Source organism: Mastacembelus armatus, chromosome 3 (assembly GCF_900324485.2).
Source record: "Mastacembelus armatus chromosome 3, fMasArm1.2, whole genome shotgun sequence".
NCBI classification, from domain to species: domain Eukaryota; kingdom Metazoa; phylum Chordata; class Actinopteri; order Synbranchiformes; family Mastacembelidae; genus Mastacembelus; species Mastacembelus armatus.
In genome coordinates this window covers 7635346-7654537 of record NC_046635.1, presented here as the reverse complement: position 1 = coordinate 7654537, position 19192 = coordinate 7635346, and the positions used below count along the sequence as shown (strand labels likewise).

Below are 19192 nucleotides of genomic sequence, written 5' to 3'. Positions count from 1 at the left end.
ATTTCACACACAACTACACAGGTCAACATCATGGGAGAGCTAGAGGAAAAGTCAGGGCATCACTAAAGTAAGTATAACAAAATAAAGGCTGTATCACTTCAATTCATTCGATAGTTTGTTGAGATACTTGAGTCTGGATGAACGAAATGGACCCATCACTCATGGGTAATTAGGGAAATACTGCAAGCCAAGGAAAAAAGCTGATTAAACACATTTAATTAATATGGTTTTACATAAATTTACTGTTAATACCATTTATACTTAACAAAATACCATTTAGGCCAATAAAACTTGCTCACAAAATTCAGGATAATAAGCCTTCTTCAGTTTTAAATCACCTCACAACAATTTATCTCCTTGACTCATTTAAAGGCACGTCCTGTGTTCAGAGTTAAGCTTCTGAAAACAATGGCTTCACCATGAACAACTTGAAGAATGACACAAAGGCCTGTCTGCATCTGCACTGTGATGATTAAAGCTTCCGTCTTAAGTTGATGCTAAACGTCAGCCGTTGTCAAGGTCACAGTAATAACTTTGAGTGAAACAGAAACCTCGGTGGGAATATGAAATTAATCTCTGTATACGTTTAAGCAGCGCTCAGCACTGTTCCCCTCAGAAGGTCCCAGGAGCCGTTCTTCAGTATGCAAAGATAAAAGACTCCAAAGACAACAGTTCATACTATCTGAGACTTTACCTCTGAGTAATTTTGAAGACACCAAAGTGCATTGTAATTGAACTCACTCAAAGAGAAACTGCAGTAGTGAGGGCTATTCAAAAATATCATCTTCACCTTTTTAAAATGCAGGAGTTCATTAACATGACTATTTTTTGGGGTCTCTGTGTGGGAAGTTAACAGTGTCCTTTTACTGTCCAGGTTTCTCAACTCCCAATTACCAGCAACAAAAAATGCCAAAGGCAGAATATCAACAAAGAATGACTACACTGTTCAATATTAAACATTAAATCATTCTGATTTGTCAATTTCCTTTGACTTCGGCATCTCACCAGGCAACCTATCCTGTTACCCAGTACTTGGATTAGTCAGCCTTTTTAAAAGCTTTTCTGAGGCTAATTAGAACAAAAACAGTACAGACAATCATTTAAATCTCTGGATAGTTCTTTGAAGATGTTTCTGCATATTCGGTAAAAGTTTCAGGTTGGTTTACAGGTGATTCTTGATAAAAGAATGTCACTTTTGGTCTGTTGCTCACATGAACACATAAAAATTGAAGACATGGGTCAGGACACATTTACACATTTAGTGACAGAAAAGCTAAACAAGACAGGAACTAGATGTGTTCATGTGCCAGAAAAAGCCAATTCTGATCTTAACCCTAGCAGTCCAAAAGTATGATTGGTCCATATGCACTGACCAACACCTTTTGGACTGCCACTACATGTTTAAACGTCTCTACAGAGATCACACAGGTTTGTAGTGGCTAACTGTGTCATGTCCCCTGAAGGATCCATGATGATTAATTTTAGTGTTCACAACAATTAAAATACATTCAAATCATCCAAGCAGACCTCAGCCAGCTGAGTGCGGTGTAGATATAAGACACCCCAAAGTGAAGGGTATCTTCATTTTGGGGTATCTTATTCAACACTGTGTAAAGTCGGTTGCAAGACCAACTTTAAATACAGACTCCAATGCCAATGAATTTGCAGCTCAAATTTGAGCTCCTTAATGTAGTCACAACTACCCAAAGCATGAGATCATAGAGGGTGTTGAAATGTGGGAACAGTGTGGCAGAGTAGGGGGCTCCCAGATTGTGCTGCTCAAACCAACCAACCAACCAACCAACCAACCAACCAACCAACCACAACAACAGGATGAAATCCTCAACAAAACTGCTTCATCTGTTTAATTCATCATCCAGGCCATTGCACTCACTGCTACCTCAAATCAGCACTAAAGAAGCTGGTCAATTATAATCAGGAATTGTTGTATAATCTTTATTTTTTAACATTTTATTATAAAACTATTAACATTTCAGTGTAACATATGTATAGGATAGGACTTTTTAATCATCTTAAGTTTAGTATTTTAAAATCTAATTAGAGTTACAAGGAGAGTTCTTGGCTTCAAATGAAAAGCAGTCATTTATTGTGGAGAAGAAATCCTTTCTTAGCTACGAGAAAATGCGGATAACATTACCCTAACTAACCCTAACTTGGATGTCAATCTGTAATCAGTGTTTACAATGGACAGATTGAGTCATCATTTATGGTCTCATTCAGTTTTGTTTCCAAACAAATTTATTTACAGAGGTTTGTTTACAACCTGTCTGATCTCTGCAATTACTTTGGTGAATACAGCACAAAATGAACTGACATCCCAAGCCATGAAAATTGAACCTATACAGTAAAAACAATGGTAATTTTTCTTTAAGTACCATTGAAAATGTTTTTGCCTGTAGGATGACAGCTGTCTGGATGTAGGCACAGTATCAACAGGATCTGGCCATTTTCCTTCCTGTCTCAGTAAGTAGCTATAGTAATTTCATAAGACATCAAATTAAATGCTTTTCTTTAACTACAGGAGACCCAGTATAACATGACATCTATATTTAGTCTCAAGACACCTTTGTTCCTGCTGGCAGTTACCTAGTTACAGATTGAAGTCTAGTGTCATTAACAGAGTTCTGAAGTGACAATTGCTCTGACTTTGATGGCGTCAAGCTGTGATATAGCTATAGCTGGTTTGGCGGCACAGTCATTGTTAAATAGTTAAAGAACTGCATTGTAAAGCAATGAGTTGCTTGGCAATTTTGATATACAATTTCAAAACAGTCACAAATTGTGAGACTAATCAATCTTAAAATCACTTATAGACCTGCAAACTGTAGTTAAAAGAGTTCAGAGCTATTCAAGTGGTTCAGATGCTCCAACACCGTTGACTTTATATCAGGTTTAACCTTGTATATTTAAGGTGAAAATGACTAATGACAACAGCTACTAGGCATGCTTTAGTACAACTGCAGCATGAGGAAGGTTGCAGGCTTTTAAAATATGACCATATATGATCCAACAGGAGACTTTACCTGTCAGAGTTAAAATATATAGCTCTAGCTCATTTTAAAAAGTACCTAAGGTGAAGTTAAACATTAAATTCAATTTACACTTTGCTTTGCTCAGTTCTATATCAAGAGAAGTAGTATACTAAATGGTAATGGGCTTACATACACATTTGTAGATAAAGATGAATTGTAATATTTCTTAATAAATTAAGGTCACATCACTTCTTAGTAGTAATGTTTATACCATTTTAGTTTATTACTGCTATTACATCATAATGTTGTATAAATCTTTCTGTACAAGTTGAACTCATATGGATAAAAATAACTCTTGAGCCGCCAGTGAATGTCTCAGTTAATTCTTTTGCTCATCTACAGAGTTTACAGTAGTAGCTTTTATGTGCTTTCTTATATCTGTGCTGTGTATGTGTATAAATAGTGAAAACTGATTATAAAGGTTATGATTTTAGCCTCTGCGGCATCTCGCAAATATTCAATTTAGATTTAAAAATGGTTCCTCAGCATATTTGAGCCAAAGAACCAATGTTTGGTACTGCTGAGCAACTTTCTCAATCACTGACCAAATTATGGCATGTGTGAAAAACCTAATTATACTTTTCTCTGCACAGAAACCTGCCACAGACACACCAGTGGTGTGCAGTCAAGTAGCAGGTAGAAGCAGTTGGATTCTTCCTCAGTAGTGGCTCCAGGAGCTATCAGCTCCCATCCAGGCCTAAGAAGGCAGAGGAGGATTGAGTTTGAAACATGATAATAGACTCCTGAGGAAACTAATTTCTATTTCTATGAAAGAAATGAGTGTGAATTTTCTCACTTACTCCTGCTTCCACCTACCTTTTTTTTCCATTTTATAGCAGTAGCATTATATATAGGTTAATTTTGCAATTAAATGGGCTCTGGAAGGCATGGCAGCAATTACAAACAAATAGAAGTCCTAAGGTTTTAGCAAATTGAATAGGAACATGCAATACAGTGCTTGTCTGATAACTTACTGTAGTGTTTCTTCAATGATCTGAAGCACAATCTGAAGCAGTTTTATATGAAATGATGGTTTTAAAATCAGGTGTATACTCAGAAGGGATCCCCAGAATGATATACTGTAGGAATAACAGGCATTTCAACTATTACTTTTTTCATACAGGTTGTAAAACTGGATTGAAAAAAAGTACCTGTGCTCTACAGAGTGCATCAAAGTGTGATATGCAGTAGCAAATTAATTCTTATATCTATCTATAGATCATATATATTATGTGCAGAAATACCATTAAATTATTACCAAACTTTTACAACATGATTTTCTTTTTATAAATGGTCATTATAAATAAGTCATTATTAACGTTAATGAATGCCAGGTAACTGATAAAAATTATCAAATAATATTTGCAAAGCTGAACCATATGCTGTTTTACAAAAGCCACAGTGTCTTGTCATTTTCACACAAATGTATTAGCTCTTACTGTGTCCCGCACTGTGTGGAAAAGATGCTCCGTTACATGTTAGAACTCGTTACGTCCACTGGCCATTTCATTTCTGGATAAATAAGCTTGAAATCAAGTCTTGAAAGTTTCATGCTGCAAAAAGGCAGCTGTTACAAGGCTAGGAGCATATGTAAACAAGGCAATATCAAGACCCAGATGGCTCCTGTCGGTCTGCGACTCCTGGATCTGACCTCCATTTCTGAATCCTCGGCAGGTGGGGGATGATTATAATGATGTTTGTGATCACCAGTCACATCTGGACTCACTGAAGAGAAAAGAAACCAGCATGTCAGTTAGAAAGATGTTTATTGTCAGTGTATCATGGAAGATGTACAGTGTTATTGTTCACCATGTATACCTTAGAAGGACAAGGCTGTTTTTTTCCCCTATATTCTTAATGTCAACAAATGTCACAAAAAAGAAATTAAAGTAAATACATGAGTTAGCCTGGCTCTCAAAAGTTTTGCTTTTTTGTATTTTAATTGTTTCTGGCCAACCATTATCCATGGCATCAAGAAATAAGTGTTACCAGGCTTTGGCTGTACAGAAAATACTTAAAGCAGACTGAGTTGATCATTGGATTTGGTCCTTTAATGGAACTATCTGGCAAAATAAAAATATGCAAAAAAAAAAAAAAAAAAGAAAAGATGATCTTAAGTATAAAACACTGTCAATTCCATTTGCTGCAAAGATTTACAACATTCCCTATACATTTTTAACTAGCATCTATGGTTTGGGGTTATGTTTTTATCATACTTACTACAACCATAATACTTTACACATTTTCACAGCAACAAAACAGTGTTCCCACTACACCATTAGGGGAGTTTGTTAATTTTCCACAACCCTATTTATAGTGAGCTGATGCAACCATAAAGCACATTCAGCCTCCATCTCCTTCCCTGAGGTGCAGCAGGGAGTATCTTGGGTGCTCCTTTGTGTCAGCAGCCATCACTGTTTGTGCCAAGGTGTTAATTCTGAATACATACAATGTTAATACAAACTGTAATATTTGAAAATAGCAATAATCAACAGGTAGATTGCTTTACAAGGAATTTTTTTCTTTCAGTTCACTTTAAAAAAAAAAGAAAAGCAAAATCCTTTTTTACTATTTTTTGTTATTTATATTAAGGAAAAAGTGACATCTAACCGTGACGATCAGGACAGCTACAGTATATACCAAGTGATATATCAGTCTCTGTTCTCAATGGTGTTGTAGTACCTGCTTAGTTACTGGTATTATTTTTTTTGTAATTCGGTTTTGAAAGAAATACAGATAGCAAAGATGGCAGGAGAGGGAGAGGAAGGATACAGTATATGGTATATGTCTTAACCACAAGGCTACTAGCATGCCCCAGCTGGTAACTCCTAACCCATTCTCTACTCTCCATATTACACAAAGTGCACCACAAGAGTGATTTCTGAGGTGTGTATAATGCTTCTCTCTCTTTCAATGCTCCCACTGAGTCAGAATTTCTAACACAACACAGACTCCCTCCCTGTAGATGTTAACCTAATAAGCCTGACTGGTTTTGCTACAGAAGTACAATTTAAATATCATAACATAACTACTAGTTGTGGAAAAAAGACCAAAATCAAAATATCACATAAAAATTAGATTTAAAAAAAAAAAAAAAAAAAATCTGTCAAATCAGACTATTTTTAAAGTGATTTGGGAAAAGGTCCATATTCTAACTATTTCAATGGTCTGTGGAGTGTGCTTTAATTGTGGCAGGGTGTCAGGAGCCACATTTTGTTATTACTAAAATCCCTACTTTGTTAAACAGTTACATTTCTCATTCAACCTTAGAAACTCAATTATTACCATGTTTGTGTTAATACATGAATATTCTGTATGTACTCTCTCTGGTTCCTCACACTGGTATGACTGAGAGGTGCACCCTGTGCAAAACAAGTCAAACTGCTCAATAATACAAGTTAATGTAGTTCTTAGGTAAAAGGACAACATTCAAGCAAGTCAAGAAAATGAATATACAGCACATGAGATAATGACTTTAAAATTAAAAGCCAATCTTTCTCCAGTCTTTGACTTAAATACCACATAATGCCTGAACTAGAACTGAAACACCCACAGATAACACCTTTGAAATTGCACTTTAAGAGCAACAAATATCCATTCAGACAACTGCGCCACACCAGCTGTCAACATCCATCTTGCTGTTTACATCTCTTTGAGGGCCTCGAGTGTTGAAGGGGGAAATGCAGCGTCCCTTGCTGAGTGAAACAGTGCATCCTCTTTAGTCCTGCTGATGTTACCTCAGAACACCTCAGACTCCATTATAGTTCAATCCCACAGGGAAGAAGGGAGGCTGAGCCCCGACAGATGACCAGCTGCTCCAGGATTTTCCAGTTTTTCACTTAGACCTGGGGGTCATAAGTCTGTCGCAGGCAGGATTACTCTAACCCAGACCCTTTCAGAGTCTATAAAGGCTATGTTATCAAACTTTATCTTACTAGCAGAAAAATAAGACCAGTTGCAGAGGCCATTTGTACTCTGTGGACTTTAATTTCACTTTTTATGGTGCAGCAGAAATAGCCTGCAATTCCTTTCCCCACAGCTGTATCCACAACAATTACTTGTTGCTGTAATGGCTGAATTTCCCAACAAGAATCAATCTAATCTAATCTAATCTAATCTAATCTAATCTAATCTAATCTAATCTAATCTAATCTAATCTAATCAGATTGTTTGCATTAAAATTAAATCACATGAGGGGCCATGCAAATTTGCATGTAAAGTCTTCACAGAATGTAAAGGCACATACAGTATATAAACTACTGATGAAGACTGGTCTGAAATTCACTGCCTATTGATTCACTGCTGAAGACTCCCCAGGACGTCTATTTGAAGGTGTACAACTCGCAGAGTTTTGCATCCAAGAGCAACGAACTTCAACACCTCAATCAATTCCTTCTATTGGAGTTTCAAGGTTCAAGATGCTGCAGCAACAAGCTGGAGACAGAATGCATCTTACTGAATTCTGCAACAAAGCTTTTTTTAATCAAACTATAGTTTTTTAAGCCCAATCTTATGTACAGCAGTAGAAACGAAATTTAAAACTGCATGGTACACAAGTGTGTTCTTGAAAAACAAGAATAATGTGTAAATACATTTGAACAATTAAATTATGTGCATCAATGTCCTAAGAATATCCTGTAGCTATATCCAATGCCTGAGACGGACTGGTTACCTGTCTGCCTGCCTTTCACCCAAAGAGAGCTGGGATAGGCTCCAGCAGAAGGATTGCTCTATGCATATACTGCATACATGGCTTCATTCATGTTAAAATATCAGCACTGATATATTGCAGGAGATTATGTAAATATTTTTGTCCACCTTGTTTATATACATTATCAAGAAGAATGTTAGAAACTGCAAAAAATTAACACCCATGTAAATAAAAATGGAATATTAGCATAATGTAAGTAGAGTTTATGCCAGAACAGCTTTACTGGATTGCAACTAATTGTTGAAGTGTATATAATAATGCAGCCTCTAGTGTTTAAGTGTTTTTACTATTATGTGATGTGGATGAGAGGTAGCATAATACTGCATTACTGACCTCTACCCTGCATTTTATTTTCTGCAGTTAATCACAGGGTGTTGTGTATAGCCTAACCATGATGGTTGGAATCCTCCTCTGGAGAAAGAAATGAAGCCACAACAATCACTTTAGCTTGCCAGGTTTTATATTAAGGCATTATTAGAGTTCATATGTGCACAATCAGACAAGGGCAGGATGAGATTGAAGGAGGAAAACAAGATGTGCAAGATCTTGAAATAAATTCTCATTTCATGTGGTGCCCAAAAAACACACATCCTTAATACAGTATCTCACTTATACACACAGAGTATTGACTGACTGCAATGCAGCTATTAATAACCATCATCACTGCTGTACCTTCTGGCTAAAAATGGTTTCTTTTCATGAATGATAATGAAGGTCCAGGTGGAGGAGCATATCATCCCTCTAAAAGCACAATTACATCCTCAATATAACAACCCGACAGAGCATGTGTTTCTTGTGCAACTGAAGTGTTTGAGGCCACAGCAAATTAAATCTCCAACAGCTAATGGCCGAGAAGAGCTATAACAGTCTGTCCATTTTTTTTTTTTTTAGATCCACACACATCTGGTTTTAAATATTTGCTTGGAAAGTGCTGCAGTAACAACATGTTTTAGTAAACCCTCAGCAAGGGGTTAGGATGTTTGAAAAGGTGCTTGGTGTGGAGAGAGACATAGGTCAGAAAGACAGGCTTACAACTGAAGTGAAATCAATAGAAGCTGATTCCTTAGGACTTGGACCAGCAATGATCAATACCACACTAACTGCACCAGGAAAAATACCTAACTGCAGTGATGGAAAGTGCCTTTTGTGTGATTATAGGAGGGTCAGCCTTCAGACCTTTATATCCACATCTTGTACTCTGTTTGAGTAGGAGGTTTGTTATAATCAACTCAGGTCTGTCAAGTTTGTTTATTACAGCTTTCGTTTCTTCAGTAGTTTTATCACTGTTATGGAAAGCATCTCTCATGGAAATGTTCATCTTATCTTCATCACTTTCTGATGATTCCAGCTTGGTACTAAAGACCATACATTAAGTTATAAGATTCGTAGCTAAGCATCAGAGATAGTGTGGTGAGAGTTTGAGCTTCCAGTGTCTCCTGTCAAATCGATTTAAAAATAGATTCAAATTTTAGTATTTGATCAGTAAAATATACTGGATCAATAAAATAGTCTTTAACTCTATCTCTACACAATATTTTAATGAATGACAACAACGTTGATATACACTGATCGGCCACAACATTAAAACTACCTGCATAATGTTGTGTAGGTCCCCCTCATTCCACCAGAACAATTCTGTGGAGGCAAGGACTCCACAAGACCTCTTTAGGGTTTCTCTGATGTCTGACACCAAGAAGTTGCAAAGTGGGGCCTCTGTGAATCACACTTGTTTTTTCAGCACACTCATCTCTTCGTCCAAACACACACACACACACACACACAAACAAGCAAAGAAGCTTCAGGGTCCAGTTCTTATGCTCACATGCTCATTGTAGCTGCTTTCAGCAATGGGTAGGGGTTATCATGGGCACTCAGCCTAGTCTGCTATGCAGCCCCATTCACAGCAAGCTGTGTGTGTTCTGACACCTGTCTCTCAGTCAGGTTTTTCAGCAGTTTGCGCTAGAGTAGCTCCATGGTGGGACTGAACCAGACAGACTCCCCACTCACATCAATGAAACCTGGGTGTCTGTTACCCTGTCGCTGTTCACCCATTGTCTATCCTTTGACCATTTTTTGTAAGTACCGACCACTGCAGATAACTATAAGACCTTCTGTTCTAGTAAAGCTGTGACCCAGTCCTCTAGCTGTCACAGTTTGGCACTTGTAAGTCTCTTCCTTCTCTTCCTGTAAGATCCTTACACTTGACTGTTTTTCCTGTTTCTAACACATCAACTCCAAGACCTGTTATCTAATATATATATTGTAAGAAAATAATCCTTACAAATAAATTCATGCTTTGGGATCAGATAACAAATGAAACGCAGATCTAATATCAAACAGTCCTTTTCATCAGCCTGAACCAAGGCTGCTGACATTTCAACAGTACAATTTTTCAAAAAAGTTTCTTAGGCATTTTTACGATTATCATATAGTAGAAAAATATTATGAGACTAGAAAGACTGAGGGATGTGACACTATCTGTGATGATAATACCCAACAAACACTCCCAAATGCAACTGAACACTGCAGTAACATTGTATACTACTATATATCAAAATTTTGCTTCTGTAAGTGTACTTCAGTTATTGCCACCTCTGGTTATTTGGCAAATGTTGTTGTAACCTCTAACAATAATGTTCTTATTTGCCACTACACTGGTCTTTATATCTGAATAAAAACTGGTACACAGATATTTATGATGAACATGAAGATCAGAAAATGTAAATTTCTGTGAAGAGGCTTATACTGGGGTAAAACAAACTATCATATGAAAGAGCTGGGACCCTTCAGCTTCTTGTTGACTCCCACCTGGGACAGGAGCTTCTCCACCATTTAAACACATTGATTTTTGTGTTATTTGACCGCCTGCCGCCAGAAATAAACCTGAGTATTGAACTTAAGAAAATCATAGAATCTGCTTTTCAGTATGCTGTGAGAATGAGGAAAAACCAGTGATTCAGTTTATACTAATGGAAATACAATGAGTAAATAACGGCTCTGTATCCAGACTTTAAAAGAGATTTTTGGGTACATTTCAACACTAAAGATGAATCCATCATCAGCAGCATTGTGTTTCCTGCTTACAAATCCTCTTTGATATCATCTCTAACACTGATTGCACAAATGCTTAATTGTACAGTATGTAGTGATTCGTGTTCAAGATAGCAACAGTATTTTGCACAAGCAGATGATGCCTTTCATTGATAGAAAATTAAAACAGATAACAGAAGAAAACATGAATGCTACAGCTGGGGAATCTATTAACATTTGAAAGTTGAATGAACAACAAAACACAACGGGGAAAAACACTTGCAGATGTTTGATAAATCGTGCCACAAATGTGTATTTTACCAGCAGCTGCTGTTAATAATGATATTAACAAAAGGCTGGTTGGCAAATTAATTTCTAGGTTGTGTGTTGTCATGCTATTTTTTTGTAAACCAATGACAAGGTTTTTGTTCTGTGTACCAATTGTATATTAATGCTGTATACCAAAGGTGCTCAAACTCTTATTGGAGGAGGACTTATAAATGTTCTAATTAGTAAGAGATATGGAACAATGCCAGCACACACAGAAACAACTAAAACAAACAAACAAAACAAACAAAAATTACAACCTGAAACATAATGTGGCACATAGACTAATATAAATGTAGTGTTTATTTTTTAAATTGTTTTAATCACATCAGATACAGAACTCATGTGGTTTCACCAGAAAAATCTCCTCTCAAGTGAATGGTGACACCACGACTTCTGTCTAACATTGCATGCGTGCAGATATGCAGTTAGAATTCATTGCATTTGCTACACATTTTAATCTGTGGAGCATATAGCCATGTGCCTGACATAAACTACAAAATCATCTCCAGTATCTCCTATAATCCTGTTGAAAAATGGTCCTAAAAAGTAACCTATTTCTGGAACCTGGCACCATCATTTGACACAAATGGAAAAATAAAAGGGCCTTCTGTCCCCTGTCCTGTCCATCAAATCAGTCAGCATGTTTGTGTTTACTGTCACCACGTCTCCAGTGAAGATGCTTGCATCTTGTTTTAGCTGCCTGTGTAGTTGCAGATTTCCCTTGAACAAGTTCTACATCATTAGCTGTACTGATCGCTATCAATATCTTTGTCCAGCACAACTGAAAGATACAGAAGATACTGTGGTAAATTATCACTGTCACACCTTGAAAAACCACATAGACTACATGCAGGCACATTAACATACACATTTTCACTTGGCGTACTGACTGCACATGCTTGTAGTGAGTGGAGCTGAGCTTCTTAAAAGGAGTTGTAATGATCAGAGTATAACCCAATCTATGTACAGTATATGGAGCATGATGAGTAAACTAAGTGTAAATAAAAAGACACATGCATATTTCCAAACCAGCTGTTTCCCCCAGAATTGTTTTGTTTACACAAGAAGATCAACTGAGGAGAGCAGATAAATGAAGAGAAACCACCTGAGACCTCTTGGAGAGAAGGCTGAGTGCTCCCATTCTCAAACAGAACAATTTAATATAGCTCTGTGCTGGAGATGGCATTCAGTAAGATTCAGACACCCGGAGAAAATGCAATAAATTAACTCTTTACCATTCAAAACTGGCATAATTTTGTGCAATTTCTTTCATTTACATCATCCTCTCAATTACAGTGTTGAATAAATTTCTAGTTTATGACGACTGATACATCCTGAATTTTCCTCTTTTTTTTTTTTCTCCATTTGTCGGTTTCAGTGTTGACAGTGTTTTAGTTTCAGCTGTGTTCACTGTATAGCAAAATCAGAAGAGGAGGCAACGTTAGCGTGCAAGTGGATTCATCAAATCAAATCAAATCAAATCCAAACACTCAATGGGGATCACACACTTGCAGCAAAAATACCCTTGGTATTTTATAGCACCTGCAACACAGAATCACCTGTGCACACATTTACAGGTTATGTATACAGCATACACAGTCACACAAATGCATAATTTATGGTATACAGCTGTGGTATACGGCTGGTGGGCTCTTGAGATGTTAGTTAGTGCACCACTCTGGTCCAGACTAAAATATCCTGACAACCATTTGATGGATTGCCATGTAATTTAGCACAGACATTCATGGTGCTTAGAGGGCTAGGTCTAATGACATTGGTAATCCTGTGACTTTACCTCCAGCAGCACACTGAATTTGACATTTGTGGTTTCAGGTGAAATACCTCAACAATTATTGGGTGGATTGCCCTAAAATGTGACATTCACGTTCCCCTCAAGATCAATTGTAAGTCTCTCTACTTTCTGACTCTCCTTTCCTGTCTGTAACACTGGACCCCAGTCCTATTGGTTTCTACTGAAGATGTTAATCTCTCAAAATGTATGACAAACATACAATAAAAAAGCATAGTAGTTTTCAGAAAATATTCCTCAAATCAGAATAAATAATGTGTCAGAATTTTGGGCAGCAGGAAGAATTGACAAAGTAAGATACAGTCTGTTCATAGCAATGAAGGAACATGTCACACAGTACAAGAGTAAGGTATGCTGATGTGTTTAGGACAATTAGAGACATCAAATATGCTACATAAGAATATGGCTACAGAGACATACCGAGGCAGATATAACAAAGCTAATAGGATGCATGCTGTATTTCTAAGAAATAATGCATTTCAGCCTGTCTCCTAAGCAGCAGAGTGACAGCTCTCTCTCTCTCTCTCTCTCTTTATCTCTCTCTCTCTCGCTCTCTCTCTCAGCTGAATTCCTTGATGGTAAATCTATTGTGCATCTTGTGGTCTTACTGAAGAGCAATCAGAGACTGGCCAGGTTGGTAAACACAGACATACTGAGTTTACTGACAAGGCAAAACAATAGTATTTGGTTAGTGCAGCTAAAACAAATATGTATTGCCTTATGTGACTGCCATCATGTGACATTACCTAGCACAGTCAAGTAACCACATTGGAATAAACAGATAAAGTAATTATACTACCAATAACTCAGTTGAGCAAAGTAAAATGATTTATAAACGTCTGAATAATAAGGTGTTGAATTACTAAAACAGACACGAGTTTGCTCCCCAAACTTCATCTGGCAATATCTAATAGTTCAATCACCTTGAATCAGTTCAACGTGGCTGTGGTCTGATTTAATTTACACCCTTTACTTAAAGGTAAAGTATTTCAAATGTCTGGTCTGACCCCCAATAAAACCAGCATCCATCCAGTTTGTGCAATTATAGAGAAAAGCAGGATCAATGGAATCTAATTTAAGAGAGAAGCATTATTCTAAAACACAGAGCACAGTGCATCTCTGCAAAAAGCCAGGAGAATGATTAAGTGCCTTGGTTATATCCTGTATAGCTCTGCTGCACATGCCACTGTGAGAGTGTTCCTGTCCTGGATCCCATCACCTCAGCCTCTATTACATCCTCAGAGCAGTCAATACTGGGCTCTGACCGCCAGTCAGTCACTCTCAGGTTGCACACACAGCCAGAATACAAATCAGCTTGGAAAACTCAAAGCTCTGCATTCATTCTGTCCATACCTTTTACTTAGTAGGCTGGTATTTGGACAAACCTGTCCCCACACATTTGGTATGTCACAAAATCTATCCATCAATCGATAAATAGGGCACAAAATGAACACACAAGCTGTAAATATGAAATACTTGTAACGAAATGTACTTTGAATAGATCACTGCATATATATTAGTTTACAATTCATATTATATCGTGGCAAAATATATACCAGACAGGACATGCAAAGTTATAGAACTGAACTAATCAAGTCAGTTGTCAGAAATAATTGGCAGCTACTTTGATTTTTCTTTGATCATTTTAGTCAATTTTCAAGCAAGTGTCTGTTTCAGCTTTAGGCATTTGATTATTTGCTGCTTTTCTTTGTGTTATATCCAAAATATATTTGGATTTTGGGTTGATATTTGAATAAAACATGTCGGTTACATCACTTTGGGTGTGAAAGATTACGCTAAAAATAAACGACCAACCAATTAATTGATAATGAAAATGATAACAACCTAGAATATTGTGATGCACTACTGACTCACCACTGTCCTTTGTAATCTTTTTTTCATTACCAAAGATTGCAGTGTGTCAGTGGTTCATTTGCAAAAGTTAAAAAAAACAAAAAAAACATTTTTGTGTTCATTCCTGGGAAGCGATAAAAGACAAGCTCAAAACAACCCCATTAATATTGTATCAGATTGAGTCAGGAAGTGTTAACAGAAGGAGGGGATGTGTTCAATTTTTCATGCACAGTTCCTTTTTCCACTGAGGAAAACAAAACATAAGGGCCTGATCACATTGACATGGGCTGGTAAAGGTCTCTGCAAAGCTGACCTTCTCCATCTCCCACCTTCTTTTTCTGTACCAGCAGCTATTCACTTCCAACTTCATGCAGCACCAAAATATTTGGTGCCACATAGACAGGACAATGTTATTTTGCTGTTTCATCTCTCTATTAGCAAATCTGCATCATACAATTATGAGTTACATTGTTAAAAGCTCTGAAAATCTACTTATGAGACACCATCTAAGGTTTTCTCACTGGTTTGATGTTGGCATTTCTGTAGTCACTTGTCAGAAAATTGCCAGGTGACTGTCAAACAAATCTGATCACCCACACAGTAGGAGTATTCCATGGTTTTGAAACCAGGAGTGTTTCAGTATGATCATTCTTTGGGTGCTTGAATACAGGAAGCATTGGTCCTCCTTAAATTTCCCATGTGATTAAAAATGTATTTGCAGCTATAATCCAAAAAGTATAGAAAAGTTTCATAGGATTTTTTTTGTCAAGTGTATAATTTCTTCTATGGCTGTATAATTTCTTATATGGGTTTTGTTGACTGTGAAAGAAAATCAAAGGTGTAATCAGCGATGTTTTACACTACTGTTCCAGCCACACATCATTATGTAGATGCTGATCTCAGCAGCAGCAGCAGCCAATAAGAATGTACTTTTCCCACTTTAAATTGTGTACATAGTAAAGCATGCAGAGAGTTTATTAAGCTTGCTAAGCCGAGCAGCTCAAGATCAGTCTGCAGGTTTTAATGAAACACCTCGATCAAGAATTATTTCACATTTTGAATAATCAGCTCATGTTGGCCTCATAATAAATGAGATCTATTTTTCATACCTCAAAGTTAGGTCTGTTTTAACAAGCTTTAACCAGATGATCTGCTAATTAGCATGATTGCACCACAACTGGATATTAGTCTTTTCAGAAAACCCAATTTGCATAATAAGGTTTTTGAATTTGCGCTGTTCCTTCTCTTATTAACCTCCCATTAACCTTTAGATAAACATAGCAGCTCTGAGCATTATTCCCAGGAATCACACACCAAAAGGCTTGGCCCAAATTCATCAGACCAGCTGCTGGAATTGCTTATGGGTGATTAGGCCACTGATAGCTACTCGCCTCACTGAAGATGAAGATCGTGCAGAAGCTGTTCAGGACTGAGAAGGTTACAAAAAAACTAGAGCTTGGTTTGAGTCTGTTCTCTTACCTGCAGGTAATTTGAAGAACTGTATTGGTAACTAGTAAATCAATATAAGAAGAAGCACTGATGGTGAGAATTTTGAACCCTGTAAGCTGAGGCCTTTATTTTATTTTCTCTAAAACAGTATAAAAGCAAAAAATCAGAATCTATGTTGTTCAAAGTACAAAAAGAAGAGAAAATACTTTGGTTTCCAAGATGATGTTTTCATGTTAAGGATTATGAGAACAAAAAATAAATAAATAAATAAATAAAATCATGAAATATATAATTATCCAGAATAAGAAAAGAGGCTCATCAAAAAGTGTGATTAGTTTAGACCTTACTCGGCTGCATCACTTTAGAAACTACAGGATATGGACAGCATTTCAAAGCTAAAGAAAAGCTCTAAGACTAAAATAAACAAAAAACACAAAAAGAAAGACCTGCTGGACCTTCAGGATGCACCATATAGATTTTTTATGGAGAAAAACATAAAAAACGATTTTTATGAATGACAATAAATAAATAAATAAATAATAACCAAATACATACTAGTGACAGACAAAACAGACAAGAATGATCACTAATTCTGATGCATTAGAAATACAACTGACCGGAGCAAAGAAGAAGAAAACAGGTCCTCCAAACTAAAGCTGTGAAATATGTCACCCATATAAATATCACTTTCCAACATGGCACATAAGCATTTTCTGATCTGAAGTTTCTACTGGCACATCAACACAGTTTGTCAGACAAAACTCATCTTGCACTTCTATGCCCAATTTATTTAGTCCTACCTCATATTTTGGCCTTATGTGGGATCAACTTTGGCATTTAGTATATGCTGGTGCACCAAACTCTAACAGGCTCAATACCGAAGTAGCACTACATGAGTGGTAGCATGTAAAAGCATAGTTACAGTGCTTTTTCCCCCAAATTAGCCACATGAGGCTGGAGTGAGACATACAAAATTACAGTTAATGCATCATCTGACGTGTTTTCAGAGAGCATTTTTCAGTAAAGGCTCCTAAGAATGAAAACTAACTAAGCACTCTATTGGTTTGACAAATACGCATCTGACTAACTTCCCCACCTCAGTGATAAGGCTACTTCTCTAAGCTTTTTTAGTAACCATCCAGGACCATCTCTGACACACTTATTGAGATAACGTATAGAGACATTAGTGCTATAAACACATCACACTACTTTCATGTTGCTCCTAAGATTCAGAATTCACTAGTAGGTTAATGTCACATAAATGTAAACATGATTGTTGTCATGTTTATTGTGTTAACAGGCTGGATAGGGGTGTCACATGTAACCAGCCTGCAAAAGAAACCGGCTGTTTTATTCTAAAGCATGCAAAAATAACTAAATAAATAAGTAAATAGCAAGTGGGAAGATTGGTCCCATATGTGTTTCTTTTTCAGAGTAACAAATTTTATGCTTGACAGAACAGAGGTGCACGTCTTTTAGGCTATTATTATGGCAATTATATGCAAATCCTACAGCTTGGAATACAAATAAGTATTTACTTGAATTGCACTTCTTGTCTTAGCACATACAAATCATTAGACTTGCAACAGCTTAAGCCTGCAGACACTTGATTACCAAGCACATATACAACTTGCATGGAATGGAGTGTCTTTCAGTATAAGACTGTGAACCTGAAGTGAATGAAGTGTGAAGACTTTAATACAACCAAACGCAGAACGTTTTCAATGGTGGCAATTAAACTACAAAGAAATCTGAAATCACTTGTTGTGGATGACTTTATTAGACTAAAATAAAAAAGAAAGTTCACTTATTACATTGCCTCCTTATTATCTAAATTGTATATCTCACACAATGTCAAATGTTACTGCTGATTTTTAATTACTGTGTTGTACATGTGGTATGAATTACTCATTTTACTCCTAGTTGTATCCTAATTCTTATGCCAGCTCTGATTATTATGCTGACATTACTGTATATTACAGCTCTGCCATCTATCGATTTACATTAAGTTGCCAATTCATAAGAAACACTTCACTAAATATTATGATGTCTAATACAGTAGCCTTAAAAAATCCTACTTTCATGAAGGTTATAATGTTCAAATTTTATTTCAGAGAAATGATGAAATTTTATGGTTATTTTTCAAGGTTTTGTTTATCGTGGTGCTGAATTATATTGTGTTTTACATTTAGATCTTTTAATATTTAGAGTACACTCATCACTATAGAATCTACATTAAGTTAAATTAGTTTTAGCTGCATGTATGTAATAAACTGGTAACTGAGTGTTATTCACTGCTTTGAGAAGTGATGTGTGTGTTTGTATTACTCATCTTGTGGGAGACATAAATCTGCCTGCATAGTTACATTTGGGGTCAAAAAGCAAGTGCTCAAAACATAAATCATTAAGGTGTAGTATGAGGTTTTGGTAAAATGTATGGTAAGTTTAGGTTTAGGTTGGGGTTAAGCAGGTAGTAAATATGGTTGAGTCTCCAGGAAATGAGTGGAAGTCAATGTAATGTCCCTTGAAGTGATGAAAGCATGACTGTGTGTGTTTGTGTGTGTGCATCAGAGGACTCCAGTTTAGTCGGGCTCTCCCTGCGGCTGATTAACTTTGCGATCCATTAAGTGGCTTCATACCCTCAGCAGGGACAAACTGCACCCCACCCTACACCCTGAGGATTAGGGGAATCCCTCAGACATCATCAAAGGTGAACCATGCTGCTGACTTTCTATGATGCATCAGTGAGGAGAGCAGCAACTCTGTTGAGCACATTCAAATCCACTGCTTAAACACTAATTATTAGGTCATCATCACAATCACGCCATGAAAGTATTTACTCACTAGTATTTTCATCAAGCATGGCAGACTCAAACATGTACAATTGTTCAAACATTATTTGGAAAAAAAAAATATTTAGGGTTTCTTGCAGAATTACTGTTCAAAGACACAGTT

The 19192-nt window shown here is 36.7% G+C and overlaps 1 protein-coding gene across 1 annotated transcript in view; it reads right to left on the bottom strand.

Moving 5' to 3' along the window:
- Positions 1-2028: 2028 nt before the first annotated feature.
- The window catches only part of gpc5a (glypican 5a), a 110958-nt gene continuing 93794 nt past the window's right edge, over positions 2029-19192 (bottom strand). The window contains exon 9 of the mRNA XM_026320101.1: positions 2029-4778. Coding sequence (XP_026175886.1) covers positions 4624-4778 — 155 coding nt within the window. The 3' untranslated portion in view covers positions 2029-4623. The remainder of the gene's footprint in view (positions 4779-19192) is intronic.